The sequence below is a fragment of the Nelumbo nucifera genome, chromosome 3 (assembly GCF_055504915.1).
Source record: "Nelumbo nucifera cultivar China Antique chromosome 3, China Antique-T2T, whole genome shotgun sequence".
NCBI classification, from domain to species: Eukaryota; Viridiplantae; Streptophyta; class Magnoliopsida; order Proteales; family Nelumbonaceae; genus Nelumbo; species Nelumbo nucifera.
In genome coordinates this window covers 20,249,018-20,262,449 of record NC_142651.1, presented here as the reverse complement: position 1 = coordinate 20,262,449, position 13,432 = coordinate 20,249,018, and the positions used below count along the sequence as shown (strand labels likewise).

The 13,432-nt window shown below is 37.4% G+C and overlaps 2 protein-coding genes across 5 annotated transcripts in view; one reads left to right on the top strand and one right to left on the bottom strand.

Moving 5' to 3' along the window:
- The first annotated feature begins 147 nt into the window (after window positions 1-147).
- Window positions 148-4,856, top strand: TAFII15 (TBP-associated factor II 15). Of its 2 annotated transcripts, none has more exons than XM_019198516.2 (6): window positions 148-365; window positions 488-552; window positions 3,580-3,642; window positions 3,881-3,938; window positions 4,027-4,080; window positions 4,570-4,856. In XM_019198516.2, exons 1-6 carry the CDS (start codon window positions 270-272, stop codon window positions 4,648-4,650), a joined length of 417 nt encoding a protein of 138 aa, XP_019054061.1. In that variant the 5' UTR covers window positions 148-269; the 3' UTR covers window positions 4,651-4,856. The 2 variants fall into 2 exon arrangements, with proteins under 2 accessions (XP_019054061.1, XP_010262057.1); XM_010263755.3 differs by having other exon boundaries at window positions 149-365; window positions 4,030-4,080.
- A 4,485-nt stretch (window positions 4,857-9,341) lies between these two features.
- Window positions 9,342-13,432, bottom strand: part of LOC104600656 (ARM repeat superfamily protein) — a 60,239-nt gene continuing 56,148 nt past the window's right edge. For all 3 annotated transcript variants that reach the window (XM_010263733.2, XM_088900959.1, XM_088900960.1), the window contains 8 exons: window positions 12,549-12,663; window positions 11,233-11,345; window positions 11,042-11,119; window positions 10,368-10,433; window positions 10,152-10,280; window positions 10,018-10,074; window positions 9,847-9,927; window positions 9,342-9,708 (listed from right to left, as the gene is read on the bottom strand). In XM_010263733.2, the coding sequence (XP_010262035.1) occupies window positions 9,658-9,708; window positions 9,847-9,927; window positions 10,018-10,074; window positions 10,152-10,280; window positions 10,368-10,433; window positions 11,042-11,119; window positions 11,233-11,345; window positions 12,549-12,663 (690 nt within the window). In that variant the 3' untranslated portion in view covers window positions 9,342-9,657. The remainder of the gene's footprint in view (window positions 9,709-9,846; window positions 9,928-10,017; window positions 10,075-10,151; window positions 10,281-10,367; window positions 10,434-11,041; window positions 11,120-11,232; window positions 11,346-12,548; window positions 12,664-13,432) is intronic.

The window sequence follows — 13,432 nt, the reverse complement described above, 5'->3', positions numbered from 1 at the left end:
CACCATTAGACCCGACCCAATTACGATCCCGGACAAATTTGGATTGATTATCTTGAGTGCACGTGTACATTTGAAGGGACCAGATCAATCGAACGGTGGACAGTAGATTACATCATAGACTAGCGTCACAAGCAATACATACGTAGACCACATAACTCAGAGCTTCGCTCCACGCTCCTTCGTCTTCTTCCGCAGAGGAGGTTTGCCTTTAGGGAGACGGAGAGGTTTCGTTATCGAGTTGGTTTAGCAGCAGAAGGAAGGTAGAAGGGATGATGAATCAGAACCAGCCACCGAGCGATGGAAGGCACGACGATGATTCGGCTCTCGCTGACTTCCTCGCTTCTCTAATGGACTATACCCCCACTGTAATTCGGATTAAAAGAAAGAAGAATTGTTCTTTTGTTCTTTTTGTCAAATTAATGAATGAATATCAATTATTTATGGGTTTGGATAATGGGTTCTCCTGATTTTACTGGGGTGTTTGCAGATACCTGATGAACTTGTGGAGCACTACGTCGCCAAGAGCGGATTTCAGTGTCCCGACGTGCGATTGTAGGTACTTCTCCCCAAGACTCAATTTGATCCGTTTATGCTTTTATGGTCGTTAGGGTTGATTATTTGGTGAGTTATGTTTGTTGTTTTGTATTCGAGAGAGAAGAGATTACGAGGAGACAAGTTGTATAATTTATTTAGAGTTTAGGGCTTTTGGCTTGTCATCCCAACAATATAATTCAGCTAGTGTTTGGGGATTTATTATTCGTCTTCTTGGATAGACCAGTAGCTTAAAACAGTTGTTGCTATTATGTGCCAATTATGGATTTTTCATGTTTTAGTCCTATATCTTTCTTCTAAGTAGTCAGTAGCATTATCATACTGTAATGCAATCATGAGGTTGAGTACTATCATAGTCCGGCTTACCCGCAAAAGGAGATATCCATTTCCTTGGTACAGGGCAAGGGCCTAGATCAAGAAAGAAGCAACTCATTAAAGCCCAAATAGGAAAAAAAGCAAGAAACTATGGTCCCAGGATTCTTTTTTTTTTTTTTATGAGCAATTAAAAACTTTATTATTAGTATATGCAAAAATGGATAGAAACAGAAGACCAACAGCACCCAAAGCAGCCACCCGGTTGAAAACTAAGGCCAAGTTAAATCTCCTGTTTGAGACATCTTGATGCCAATTAAGAAAAATCCTGATGAGAAAGTGGTCAGGCTTCAACCCACCTAAATATGAATGGAAGAAAGTCCCATAAAGCTGAAACTTCAGGGCAACCAAGAAACACATGATTAATTATTTCCTCCACCACAGATCTACAATTCATATATGACACTTCATTAGAAAATGCAACACAAGGAGCCCTAGTTTCATATGGATAAGGATGTAATGAAATTAGTTTGGGATTATAAAAGGAAACAGCAAGTTTTGGGAATGCTTCCGGAAACCATGCTTTAACCAGTATTTTTTTTTTGCTTTTTAATTTCACCTTGTATTTTTGATAAATGATAGAAAAATTTTACCTTGTATTTATATAATCTTATTTATACTTTCCCTACTGTTACGATCCCCATCATCTTATTTCTATTATAGATGCCACTTCATTATTTCCTTTATTCAAATAAACTCGGGGCCCAAATAACTCTGGCAGCATATGAACTATGCTTTACCGGCATTTTTTCTTATTTCTTAAATCTCCTTTTATTTCCATCTTCCTTTTGTTTTCTGTTTTATTAAGTTGTTTCCTAACCTTCCCTAATCCCTACTGTTTCGGTCCCCATCATCTTATTATCTGTTAATAGATGTTACCTTCATTCATTTCCTTACCATTTCATCATGTTGCCTCCTATTTTGTCACAAAAAAATGCCCCTTGCAACATGATAAGATTTCAGTGAACTAATTTTACCATCAGATACACTATTCAAAATTCTTTTACCATGTGGGTGTATGCCTCTGCAGATAGATGCTCATCTCTTGGTAAAGAAGGGGTTATTTGTTCAGTTGGATGTAAGTGTAACTTCCAAATTCCCAATTTGGAATTGCTACTTTGTATTGAAAAAATGTAGTGTTTTTTTGTTAGGATATTCCATTTGGTTTGTCCTTTTGAAATTTTACAAGCAATCTAGAAATTAATTTACATAGTACAATCTTTCAAAAGTTCAATAAAAAGATTCTGAACTACACTTGGATCATTGTAAAAATCTTCAGAAGAAAAGGTTGCAATTCTTAAGATTATTTTAATTTTCATGTCAATATTAGATCCCAAACCAATAATTCGTAACATGGGAGAGATTGAGGGGGATGTTGCCCATAGAGTTAGAGCAGGATGTGCAAAATGGAGGGGTGCATCCTGAGTCTAATGTGATAGGCAAATACCACTTGTGGTAAAAAGAAAATTCTATAAAACAATTGTGAGGCCACCTATGTTATATGGAGCTATGTGTTGGGCAATTAAGAAACAGCATGTCTAAAAAATGATTGTGACAAAATGTAAATGCTTAGATGGATGAGTGGTAAAAATAAAATTAGAAAGGATAGGATAGGAAATGAAGTCATACGCAGGAACCTAGAAGTAGCTCCAATAGGTGATAGAATGAGACAAAGTAGATTGAAAATTTGAGATGGTTTGGTCACGTGCATAGAGGACCATTTGCAGCACCTGTCAGGAAAAGTGATCTGTTACAAGTTCAAGGGGCTAGAAAGCCCCCAGCTCAAAACATCCTAAAGCTTAACTTTGATAGAAGCTATATTGGTAATCTTCGATTTATATTCAGGAACTCAGGAGTGGTAATGGCTTTATGTTCAGGACCTTTGGAACATGGGGATGCATTGATAGCTGAATTGGTTAGTTTACTGCATGGCTTAAAATTAGCAAAACAATTTGGCTTCCACAATCTAGAAGTGGAAGGGGATTCCCAGGTGGTAATTTCTTGGACAAGAGAAAATGTCCAAATCCCTTGGGCTTTTCGGCAAACATATAGGGAGATTGCACATTTAAAAAGGGAGCTGAATGTCTCTTTCAAATGGGTGAGAAGAACAGCAAACGGAATGGAAGACACTCTAGCGAAACAAGGGGCATCAAGACAGCAGTTGTTCTGGCCACTTCTGTGAAATCTTGTACTTATGGGATGGATCTTAATCAAATTTGATTGTAATCTTCGATTTTCATTAAAAAATCTACTGATCAAAAAGAAATGTTCAAGGGGCTAGAAGAGATAGGGGAAGTCCAAAAAAGACTTGGGTGGAAGTGATGAGAAATTACTTAAGCACCTCTGCACCTATAATTCAACAATGGATATGGCACTTAACAGAGCGGAATAACAAAACATGATTCGTGTAGTCAACCTGTATGGTTGGGACAAAGCTTAGATGATGATTAGATCCTAAACCAGTTAATAAAAAAAATCATAAACCAACATTTATATGTGACTTGAGACTAGGTTCTATGATCAATATATTACATTCTCGGATGCTAATGTTTTTATCATGTAAAGCACTTTCAAATTCTTCGTAGGTAGTATCTTGTTTCTTGTTTATCAGCTTTCTAGTTTGTAGCTAACCAGCATATTCTTTTCTGTTGGCAGAATCAGGCTAGTAGCTGTTGCTACTCAAAAGTTCATTTCCGAGGTCGCCACTGATGCTTTGCAGTATGCTCATATCTTATTCTACTTCTGAGTTTCATTTGTTTACATATACAGATAAATCTACCATTTCTAAGAGAATTTTCAGCCATATAGTTTCTATAATGTATCTCTTATAAGAATGGCTGCACTAGGGTCAGATTCTGTCAATTTGTCTTCAAATCATTGGTGTAGTTTCCTGGTGTTCTTTTACTATGCTCTGACCTGCCTGAAACTATTTTTCTCTCTATGCATCCTGAGCTAGGCAGTGCAAGGCAAGGCAATCAGCAGCAGTTAAGGATAAGAGAGATAAGCAGCAAAAGGTGTATTTGATTCCCCCTTTTTGTTTAAATTTTTGCATATTTTATGCAATCAAACAGCTATACATAACCCTTATACTTTCTGTTGCAGCAGGATAAGCGCCTGATCTTGACAATGGAGGATTTATCCAAGGCACTGCATGAGGTAAGCAGATAGAGAGCCTTAAATTCCATTTCTTTTTTCCAATAAGTTAAAGGTCCTTCTATGTTTTAACACTCAATTGCTTCTGCATAAAAATGCTGGTTAAGTGGCTGGCAGTAATTCAGTTTTAATTTTGTCTAATGTACAAGAAGCCCAACAATAATGGTTTCCTTTTGCTTGGAGTCCAATGGAAAATTTCAAGTTTCTCATTCATGTGCAACTCTACCGCTTGTAATAGTGCATGTATCAGTTTCTTGTGATTATTCATGGATTCTTTGCAGTAATTGGGGCATCCATCATTAAAGCAACCTTTTTTTTCCGAAGGTTGCCCTTATCTCAGATTTGAGGGTTTTGTTCCTGTAACCAAGGATAAATACCCTTGGTTATCAACAAAGTCCTCTTGGCTCTTTCTGTATCTGTTGCATACTCCATATATGGCTCAATTACACAGTGAATTACTGATTAATTTTTTTCCTTTTTAATCGCAAACAGTATGGTGTTAATGTGAAGCGTCAAGAATATTTTGCTGATAGCCCTTCAGCTGGAATTGATCCTGCATCAAGGGAAGAATGAGCCAGGTCACACGAAAGTATTACTGGGAGGATCTAGTCATTGTTTTCTTCCCTTTGGGCTTTAATTGCTAAATATATTCTTCTGTTAAAAATGTATTGGTTACAGAGTTTGTATCTTTTATGCCATGTTACAGAATTGCAGGGAGGCGTAGATTTTTTTACCCCCATGTTTCTCTTTCCTAATATCCCTAGAGGATCTATTTCTTACTTTGGTTGTGTTCTAGTGTGCATGTATTTTTCTCCTTTCTGGTATGCTTTCTACTTTTTCTCGTGCTTGTGCACAGGGAATAGGGGAAGATGATCATAACAATGGTTGATGGCAATGTTTTGCATATTAGACAACAGAAACTGTAGAAAATTTGTGCTTTGGGGTCTCCATAAGGCTATGTTTGGTTTGAACTTTGAAGGAAAAGGTAGGAAAGGAAGGGAAACATAAGGATACAAGGGTTGTAAAGGTTTCCCTACATTTCCTTTCCTTTCCAAACCAAACACAGCCTAAACCCTATCCCGTTTCCCGTCGACTCTTCCAAATGATCATGATTGGTTTTCTGTATATGACACGCATTGGTTCCGGTCGAGGTCAAGGGAGACCTGGTCCCGAACAAATAAGAAAACCTTTCATTACCCCATTTCGGGAGCAGATGGCAATTGGCAGCAGACCCTGTAGGATTTATAATATAATTAATCATCCAGAATTAGCTCTATAGACATAGTTGTACGGTTGTACCACAAAAGCTAAAAAACAAAAATAACCAACCCGGGCGTTTCGAGTCTTTAGCTGTTAATCGGGTTGGCGCTTGGAACTGGTAAAATCAGTCACAAACTCACAATCTGATTCGCCAACCGGCAAGTGGCAACAACCAGTGCTCCCATATTAAAAACCTTCTTGATCCGTTTGTATAGAATATAATAAAACTTTATATAGTTGACGAGGTTTAATTAAACAAATCACCCATCAGCATGACAAATTACTAGACCGTATTACAACAATATAATATTATTTTAACATTTTAGGCATCTTGTATGGAAAAAATGAATGTGGCATAAACAACTCTTAGGTGATAAAATGAGATAAACTATATTAATATGATCTGGTTATATGCATAGAAGATCATCAACTTGTTGCAACTTACAAGTTGGAGGGGCCAGAAGGGCAAAGGGACAGACAAAAAATGACATGGATAATAGTAATAAATGATTTCAAAGTGTCAATAATTTAACAATGGATATGATATTGAAAGCCAGAATGGCGAAGTGTGTCAATAATTTAACAATGGATATTGAGCAAAACAGAATGGCATGATTCATGCAGCAAACTCCATATAGTTGGATAAGACTTGGAAGTTGATTATGATGATGAAGGTACCTTAATTCTTATACCACTCTGCAATGCTTAAAAGTATTTTCCGGTAGCCTAGACTACATAAATTATTAAAATATGTATTTTCTTATATTTATACTTGCATTTACTTGAGCTTTGGATTTGAACCTTCAATGAAATTACTATTGAAGCTTAGAACAGATCTAGAAATAATAATGCACAGGACCTTCCGGGTGGAGTTCTGTACGTTATGACCTTACGGAGCTTATCAACTTGTGGCCAGTAATGCAGGTCCTAAACACCGAATTCCATCTTACACATCTTATGTTCTTGTTTCATGATCACATCTTGTGCATATTTTATAACACATTTAATGTGTAGGTGCAAATACGTTGTCTTCTATTTCTATGCTTGTCATAAGTCCCAGTCCCAACTACTAGAAGTCTAGAACTCACATCTGCAGCAATCATAGTCTCCACAAATTACAGCAGCCACCAATGTTGGAGGGAGACTTAAATTTACAAGAATCTCTTTCCTCCCTTGAATGACTTCTTGTCCCATATTGACTGCGAAAGGGGTGAAAGTGGAGTTCCTGCAATTCATAGTTTCGAGTTCCTGCAACTTCACACCACTGCAACTTCGGTTTGAAAAGTGATTACCGATAAATTCCATATGCTCTCTTTAATATTATTACAACAACCAATCAAAAAGCGAACACATCAGTGCTTATCTTTTTTGCATTTAATGGTAAGTTAATCGGTGGTAAATGTTAAAAATACTTCTCTCCTGTGTCCCCAATCAACCCATTTGTCTTCTCTTCCCCATCTCTCCCCTTCTCCAAGATACAAACCCCATCCCTATTCTCCATTTCGTCGATCACACCAACGCAGGCAAGACTGTTTGAGAATCTCAAAGGATAAGCGTAAGAGATTTTTAATGGACTCTACATAGAAAAGGTCCATGAAGATTTGTAAGGGATAAGCAAGTACTATACTGGTTTGTAGAACACTTTGTCTCTCTAGATTCTGTCATTCTCTACTTAATACGATCAAAACATGTTGAAAACAAGATCACCATCATCTTATTCATACAATCCTCAGAATTAGTCTCAGAAATACAACTGGTCTGCAACAGGTTGTCCCTGTCAAATCCCATCGCTGAATAACACTAAGTGTAATGTTTACAGAAGTGTCGACCATTCGAAAGCTGCAATGAAGCAAATTCATTAATGGGTAACAAGGTTCAAAATATTTATATGCCGGTAGGGGCATATCAAGCAAATCAATACTGTTTTTTTTTTTTTTTTTTTTTTTTCTGAAACTGGTTCAGGGGGCCGGTTTAGGGCTCCTCCACCCCCTGAACCGGTTAGACCCCTGATACACCCATTATAGGGGCGTATCGGAGGGGTCCCGGAATGATACGTATCGGCTGATATATGTCGATACTTTGAACCTTGATGTGTAATAGTTGTTTGAAGGGTTTCAGACCAAAATCTACGGAAGAGTGGATATAGGAAATTGTTCCAGTTGGTGTCACTGCAACAGATCGATATTGAAGAAGAAGATAAAGAAGACAAACAGGGTGGGCCTACGCAATCTATAGTGACCACTGCAACATACACCATTGTTGGCGTTGGTGTAATTGGCAGAGTGAATAATGAGAATGGGGTTTGTAGCTCAAATACACGCTAAAGTGTTTTAACATTTATATGGGTTCCACCTGTTAACTTACCATTAAACGTGAAAAAGATAAGCACTGACATGTTCGCTTTTGATTGGCAGTTGCCAAAGTTGCAAAAACGGTGCAGATGTGAGTTCCAACCACCAAAAGACTAATTACCCTCTTTTCGATCTCTTTATTTTTCTGATATAAATAGGGGAAAATCACGGAAAAGATATGGTATAAAAAGAGACCAATCAAAACCCACTCATGAATTGATAAATAACACCTGAATCATTATCACATAGACATGAAATCTATCGGCCCGGCTATTTGCTTATTTTGTTTGTAAAGCCCAAGTTTCTATTAGCTACAACTCTAAAACTCATAGTTCTCTAGTATATTTTAATTTTCTCTTTGGTTAAAAAAGAGTCCCAACTCCCACAAGGCATGGCCAAGGAAAAAAACCATGGCTTTTTAAAACCAAACCGGATCAAATGGTTGGACCAGAAAAATTGGGAATCGGTCCATTTTCCCTAAAAACTAAATTTCCCCCAAAACCATTGATTTTAGTTAACAAACCACTGAACCGGGTGGTTAATCATTTGAACGGTTTTAACCATTTTTTATTTTTTTTTGTCACAATGGGCCAAGCATTTGGTTCAAACAGTCAGATTGTTCGACCCAGTCACAACAGTGACCAGTTGGTTTTAAAAACCATGAAAAAAACAAAATGAATTGACAGCTAACTAAGACTGATTCAAGGCAACGGGCTGGATTTAGTCGAAGCTTGGACTAACCGTCATGACATCAACCAATGATAAGAACTACCCTCATCAGTTATCATTTCAACCTTCAAATCTACCACGAGTTTTCTCCCCTTGAAAGATATTGCTGGTTTCGATCTTGGCGGCATCTTGATGGATCAGGCTGCATTTGATTCGCATCCAGCCCTACCAACCACGCCTATCAAGTATAATATATCATAGTGGCGATACCCAAGAAAAACACAGCTATTATGCAGACTTGCAGAGTCAAAAGAACCTACTCCGACAAACCAAAGGTTTTAAAAACCAGACTGGATACAGAACCGTTCTGGGAATCGGTTCCCAGGTCAAACAGTTTGACCATTTGGTTCAAACAGATGATCCATTCTGACTTAAAAAAAATAAAATAAGTGGCCAAAAACCAGTCCGGGTTGACAGTTTGACCACCCAGGTCAGCAAATCACTGATCAAATCAATAGTTTTTGGCTAAAAAGCAGCTTTAGGGTGAAATGGAACCGGTTACCTGACTGATTCCCAGGTCAACCGGTCCATCCATCCGGTCCAGTCAGGTTTTCAAAACCATGCGACAAGCCCTTATTCAATACAAAAGCTGGCACTAATTTTTAATCTTTCCTGGGTTTTTATTAATAGAAAATGAAGCGTAATATTCTGCTTCTGCAAACAAATAGGATCTCCAAATAAATTTAGGGAGTTAATGGTAAATCTAACTTATTGCTACCAATTTTTTGGAGGCATTGAGATCTGGGGAAATAAAGGGACGGACACCGTACATCCATAGCTTCTCTAAGCATTTTCCTTGCTTGGCAGTAGTTGGCACTTGGCACCATTCATGTTAACAATTCATTATATAGACATCACTTGGCTCTTCAGTGTACATAGAAGAAAAAATATGAGAATGAAGAATGGATGCAGAATACAAAGAAATAAATAAATAAATAATAAAGATTAAAGACATTTTAAATACATCTAAACAAGAGTTATTTCCAAATAAATCCGTAAAGAATAGAATGCAAACCGTACAAAGATAAAATAAGATGGACCCACACATGGTGGACACTCAACTGAAAGGCAAACCAAAATCTGGAACCAGAGGGAGCACTTCAACTTTACAAACTCAACCATACCGACCTAAGGTTGGTGCTGCAAGAATATGATAAATTAACTAATGGTCAATCAAATATTAAAGTTACAATCACTAATTATTACAAACTTATAATATACAAACAGGAATTAAGCTGTGTTATCGATTCAGGACCGTCTGTATTGCGCTCTGCTGAGCCTGTGCCAAATTCTGCAGTTCCAACGAAAAACAAGATATGCCATTTGTACTTCAGAAACCAGAAAATGTTCCAACAAATAATATCCCTCCTAGTTTACAGAAAGAAAAAAATCTCTCCCATACATATGCTTTGATTGTTGAGTGACAAACCTGGAAAAGATGATCGAATACCATTCTGTCACCGTTGGAGAACTTTATTACGAAATCCACAATAAAATTAGCCAGGTTAATCTGCAATACGGAAATGCAAGAATTAAAGGGGGCAAACTTCAAATACTACATAATACCAAAATGAATGGTTAAAATTGGCTTGGCACAGACCTCATTAATAGGGTCTGACCCACTTAGAAGGTCATCTTCATCATTGTCGTCATGGCTCTTACGAAAAAAAACAAGCTTGATTAGCAACAAAATTGCAGAATGTAGGAGACTAAATGAAGTCACTCACAGCTTACCTCATTAAAAATTTTTGCCATCCTGTCAAGATGTTCAAATTTGGGCTTGTTGAATGTTGTACTGGATGAATATAGCAAGTCTTGGATAGTGTCACCATTTGCATCTGTATCTTCTTCCCAGTCACTATCCTGCCATGATGTTTTGTTCCATGTTTCAAGTGCCATTCCTGAACGAGAAGCTCTATATAACAGAAATACTAAATGCACATTAACTACCTCATCATCACTAACAGAAACTTGCTCTTGGATCTCTATCAATACATCTGCCAACAAGGCAAGTATCTGTAATGCCAAAAAAGAACACATTGTAAGTATAACCGTTCCATATTGGTCTATTGACTCAGAACTTAAACAGACGAAGTCCAATAACTGATACGAGTAAGGAAATAAAGAAAACCTAAAAACCCACATTATCCCCAATTAGAGCATTGCCCACAGGAGTTGAATAAACAATCTCAACTAAAAATTGAAGCATCTAACGCAAAATGACACCTCATGTGGAGGAATTGAGGTATCATGGCGGAAGTCAGTTTTTGACTTGTATTAGTGCTCAGGTAATAGGTGGGAACTCCAATGGATACCCAAAACATCATAACAGTATGAGAAAAACAGTATTCAGATATCTTCTTAGATACCATTTAAATTAATGATAGGAAAAAAGATAAGCATTAAAAAGCACGGCAAGCTTGACAGTAACACTATGCTGGTACTTGTATCTCCTAGATGGGTCAACCGTCAACTCAATCCAACCTTTTGGAATGTTAAGGTCTGAGAAATGCAGCATAACCTTTCTTAAAGCAGTGATTTCTATTTCTAAGCACAAAAATAAATAAATAAATAAATAAAATAAAACACACCATGCCCAGAACAATTGAAGAGAACCAGAATACCTTTGCGGGAAGTGTCATCATAGTCCATTGATCTGGAGCTACTTTGGCTTTTGACCGAGTAACTATGCCTGCAGTTGACTGTACAGGAAACAAGGCTAAGCTTCCTAGGGATTGTGTCCATCAGTAACTATGCAGATGAAGCCTTGAAAAAATTATCCATCCATAACGATGCAGATGGAGCTTATACAAACCTTAATAAGATGACCTTGGGCATAAATTTTTGACAGTTCAACATGCCTTGTGGAGAGCAGTAGGGCCAAAGCTGTTGTTGTCACTTTAATTTGATAGGCCCCTTGAATTTCCCCTGAATTCAATTAACATCTGGTTAGGTTAGAATTCAGTTTTATAAAAGCTCTTAGTTATGAGCATCTAACTTCTTTACTTACAAATAAAAAAACCAAGAGCATCTAATTTTGATAAATTCAGAAACAACTATGATAAGTTCATTAAGTTGCATGTGCAATAATGATTATTTCATGAGAAGCCATTACCTATGTTGGTCCCTGCTACTTATGGGCGTGGGTGGGGAGGATTTGGACTGGATATGGATCTAACCTTGGCTTTTTTTGCGGGTGCAAAGTGGCTGTTCCCAGACTAAAATGTGTCTTTCACACTTGTCAGCCCAAGATTTTTCCATTGAACCAAATTATGAAATTGAATGAATTAGTGCAAACAAAAAACTCCGAAAGGGGAAATTGGAGATAGACCTGTTAATGGGCCAGCTCAGGCTTGGCTTTTGCCAAAATTTAAATGGGCCCGGCCCGAAGCCCAAGCCCAACATACTGTAAAGTCAGGCCCGAAGCCCGGCCCGTGAACAGGTCTAATTGGAGAACAAAGAAACAATTGTCTGAAGCATTGTTTTTAGCCCGTCATTCACCCAGTTGGTCAGACAGGTCAATCCATCATCCAGCCAGCAATCCATGTCCATTTTGCCCCTGAACCCCTGGCTTTTTTGCATGCAAAAAGAATGTTGCTGTTGAATTATTGAAACTTTAGACCCAATCAGTGGGTCACAAACTAGACAATTAACCACCCCCCTTATTGAAGAGCTTTCATCCAAATCCTAATATCGAATGTTTTAAAACTGATATCCATGTAAGTTTTTTTTTTCTTTTTTTTTTTGCATTTTCTTGTATTGTTAGCCATTTCCATCATTAAGTAAAAAAAATTCTAATTTTAAAACTTATTTTTGTTAAATATGAGCTGATTTTATTTTTAAAATTTTTACTGTGTAATTAGTTAATGACATTATGGGCTGACCCATTTGACCCAGAAAATTGAACCACTGACCTGCCACCCAAAGGGAAAAGCAATACCATTTCAAGCTCAGCTTTTAAAACAGAGGTCTAAAGTGGCAATCCAATAGAAAACACAACTTTTGATAGAGCAGAATTGCAGGATATGATTCATTTAGCTGACCCCAAATATTTTCTATTAAAGTTACGTTTTGTGTGATATGGTTAAAATATTAATTGTTCAAGACAAAATCTGTATGAATGATGCTCACCTTGTTGCTTTGTCCATTCTGACATTACATACACAAGAGCATTTTCATGATCTTTAGCCGGCAGAGTGATCAGCAAGTCAATGAACTGCTCAACATTTGGGCAACTTAGATGCACCTAGAGAAACAAATAGGCAACAAAAGATGGAAAATTTATCCAATCAAAAGAAAATATGAGAAGACCAATAACACTAATATAAGCAATCACACACCGAAAATATGAGAAGACCAATAACACTAATATACATGCCACCTTCATCATGGTAGAAAGGAAACTTTAATGTCTGACAGAAGGGGGGGGGGGGGGGGAGTATTCAGATTCTACTCATGGACAAGTGGATAATTGTTCTAGTTAAGGTATTCGACTTTTTGAACCAATCACACACTGAAATTTTGCATGAGTTGGATTGGTTTTTGGTCAACGGGCTACCCCAATGCTTTGTGCTTGCTTAGGCCATGGGTACCCAAGCTTGCCTGAACACCGCTTATGAAACATATATAATACAGAACATGCATTTACATATAGATGACAGATGACACACTAGATACATATACTCCATGAATTTATGCGCTACATATGAAGTGTTAAACTTATATGTTTTATATAATGTTATTGTATTAGAAAAGAACTGCCAACATTATTTACTTTTCACACAGTTCACACTAAAAGCCCAGAAACCAACCAAGTTGAACCCTTCTGAAGATTGAGCAAAAATTTGTTTAGCATTTAGGTTAGGTCTCTTGCAATGGAACATATTTCAGACCGAGGGCCAACCCTTAGTTTGCCTGAATTGAAGCGACACAACCAGCCCAAGCTGTATTCCTAGTTAGAGAGAAAGAATTGGATAGGGCTGCAGCTTGGGTGGGTTGGGCCATGTTCAGGGCCA

Excerpts from the sequence above, each read along its gene's own strand:
- TAFII15 (XM_019198516.2), top strand. The coding sequence starts at position 270 with ATGATGAATCAGAACCAGCCACCGAGCGATGGAAGGCACGACGATGAT. Across the intron at positions 3,939-4,026 it reads AGAGAGATAAGCAGCAAAAG|CAGGATAAGCGCCTGATCTT; the intron begins GTGTATTTGATT and ends TTTCTGTTGCAG. Across the intron at positions 4,081-4,569 it reads TATCCAAGGCACTGCATGAG|TATGGTGTTAATGTGAAGCG; the intron begins GTAAGCAGATAG and ends AATCGCAAACAG.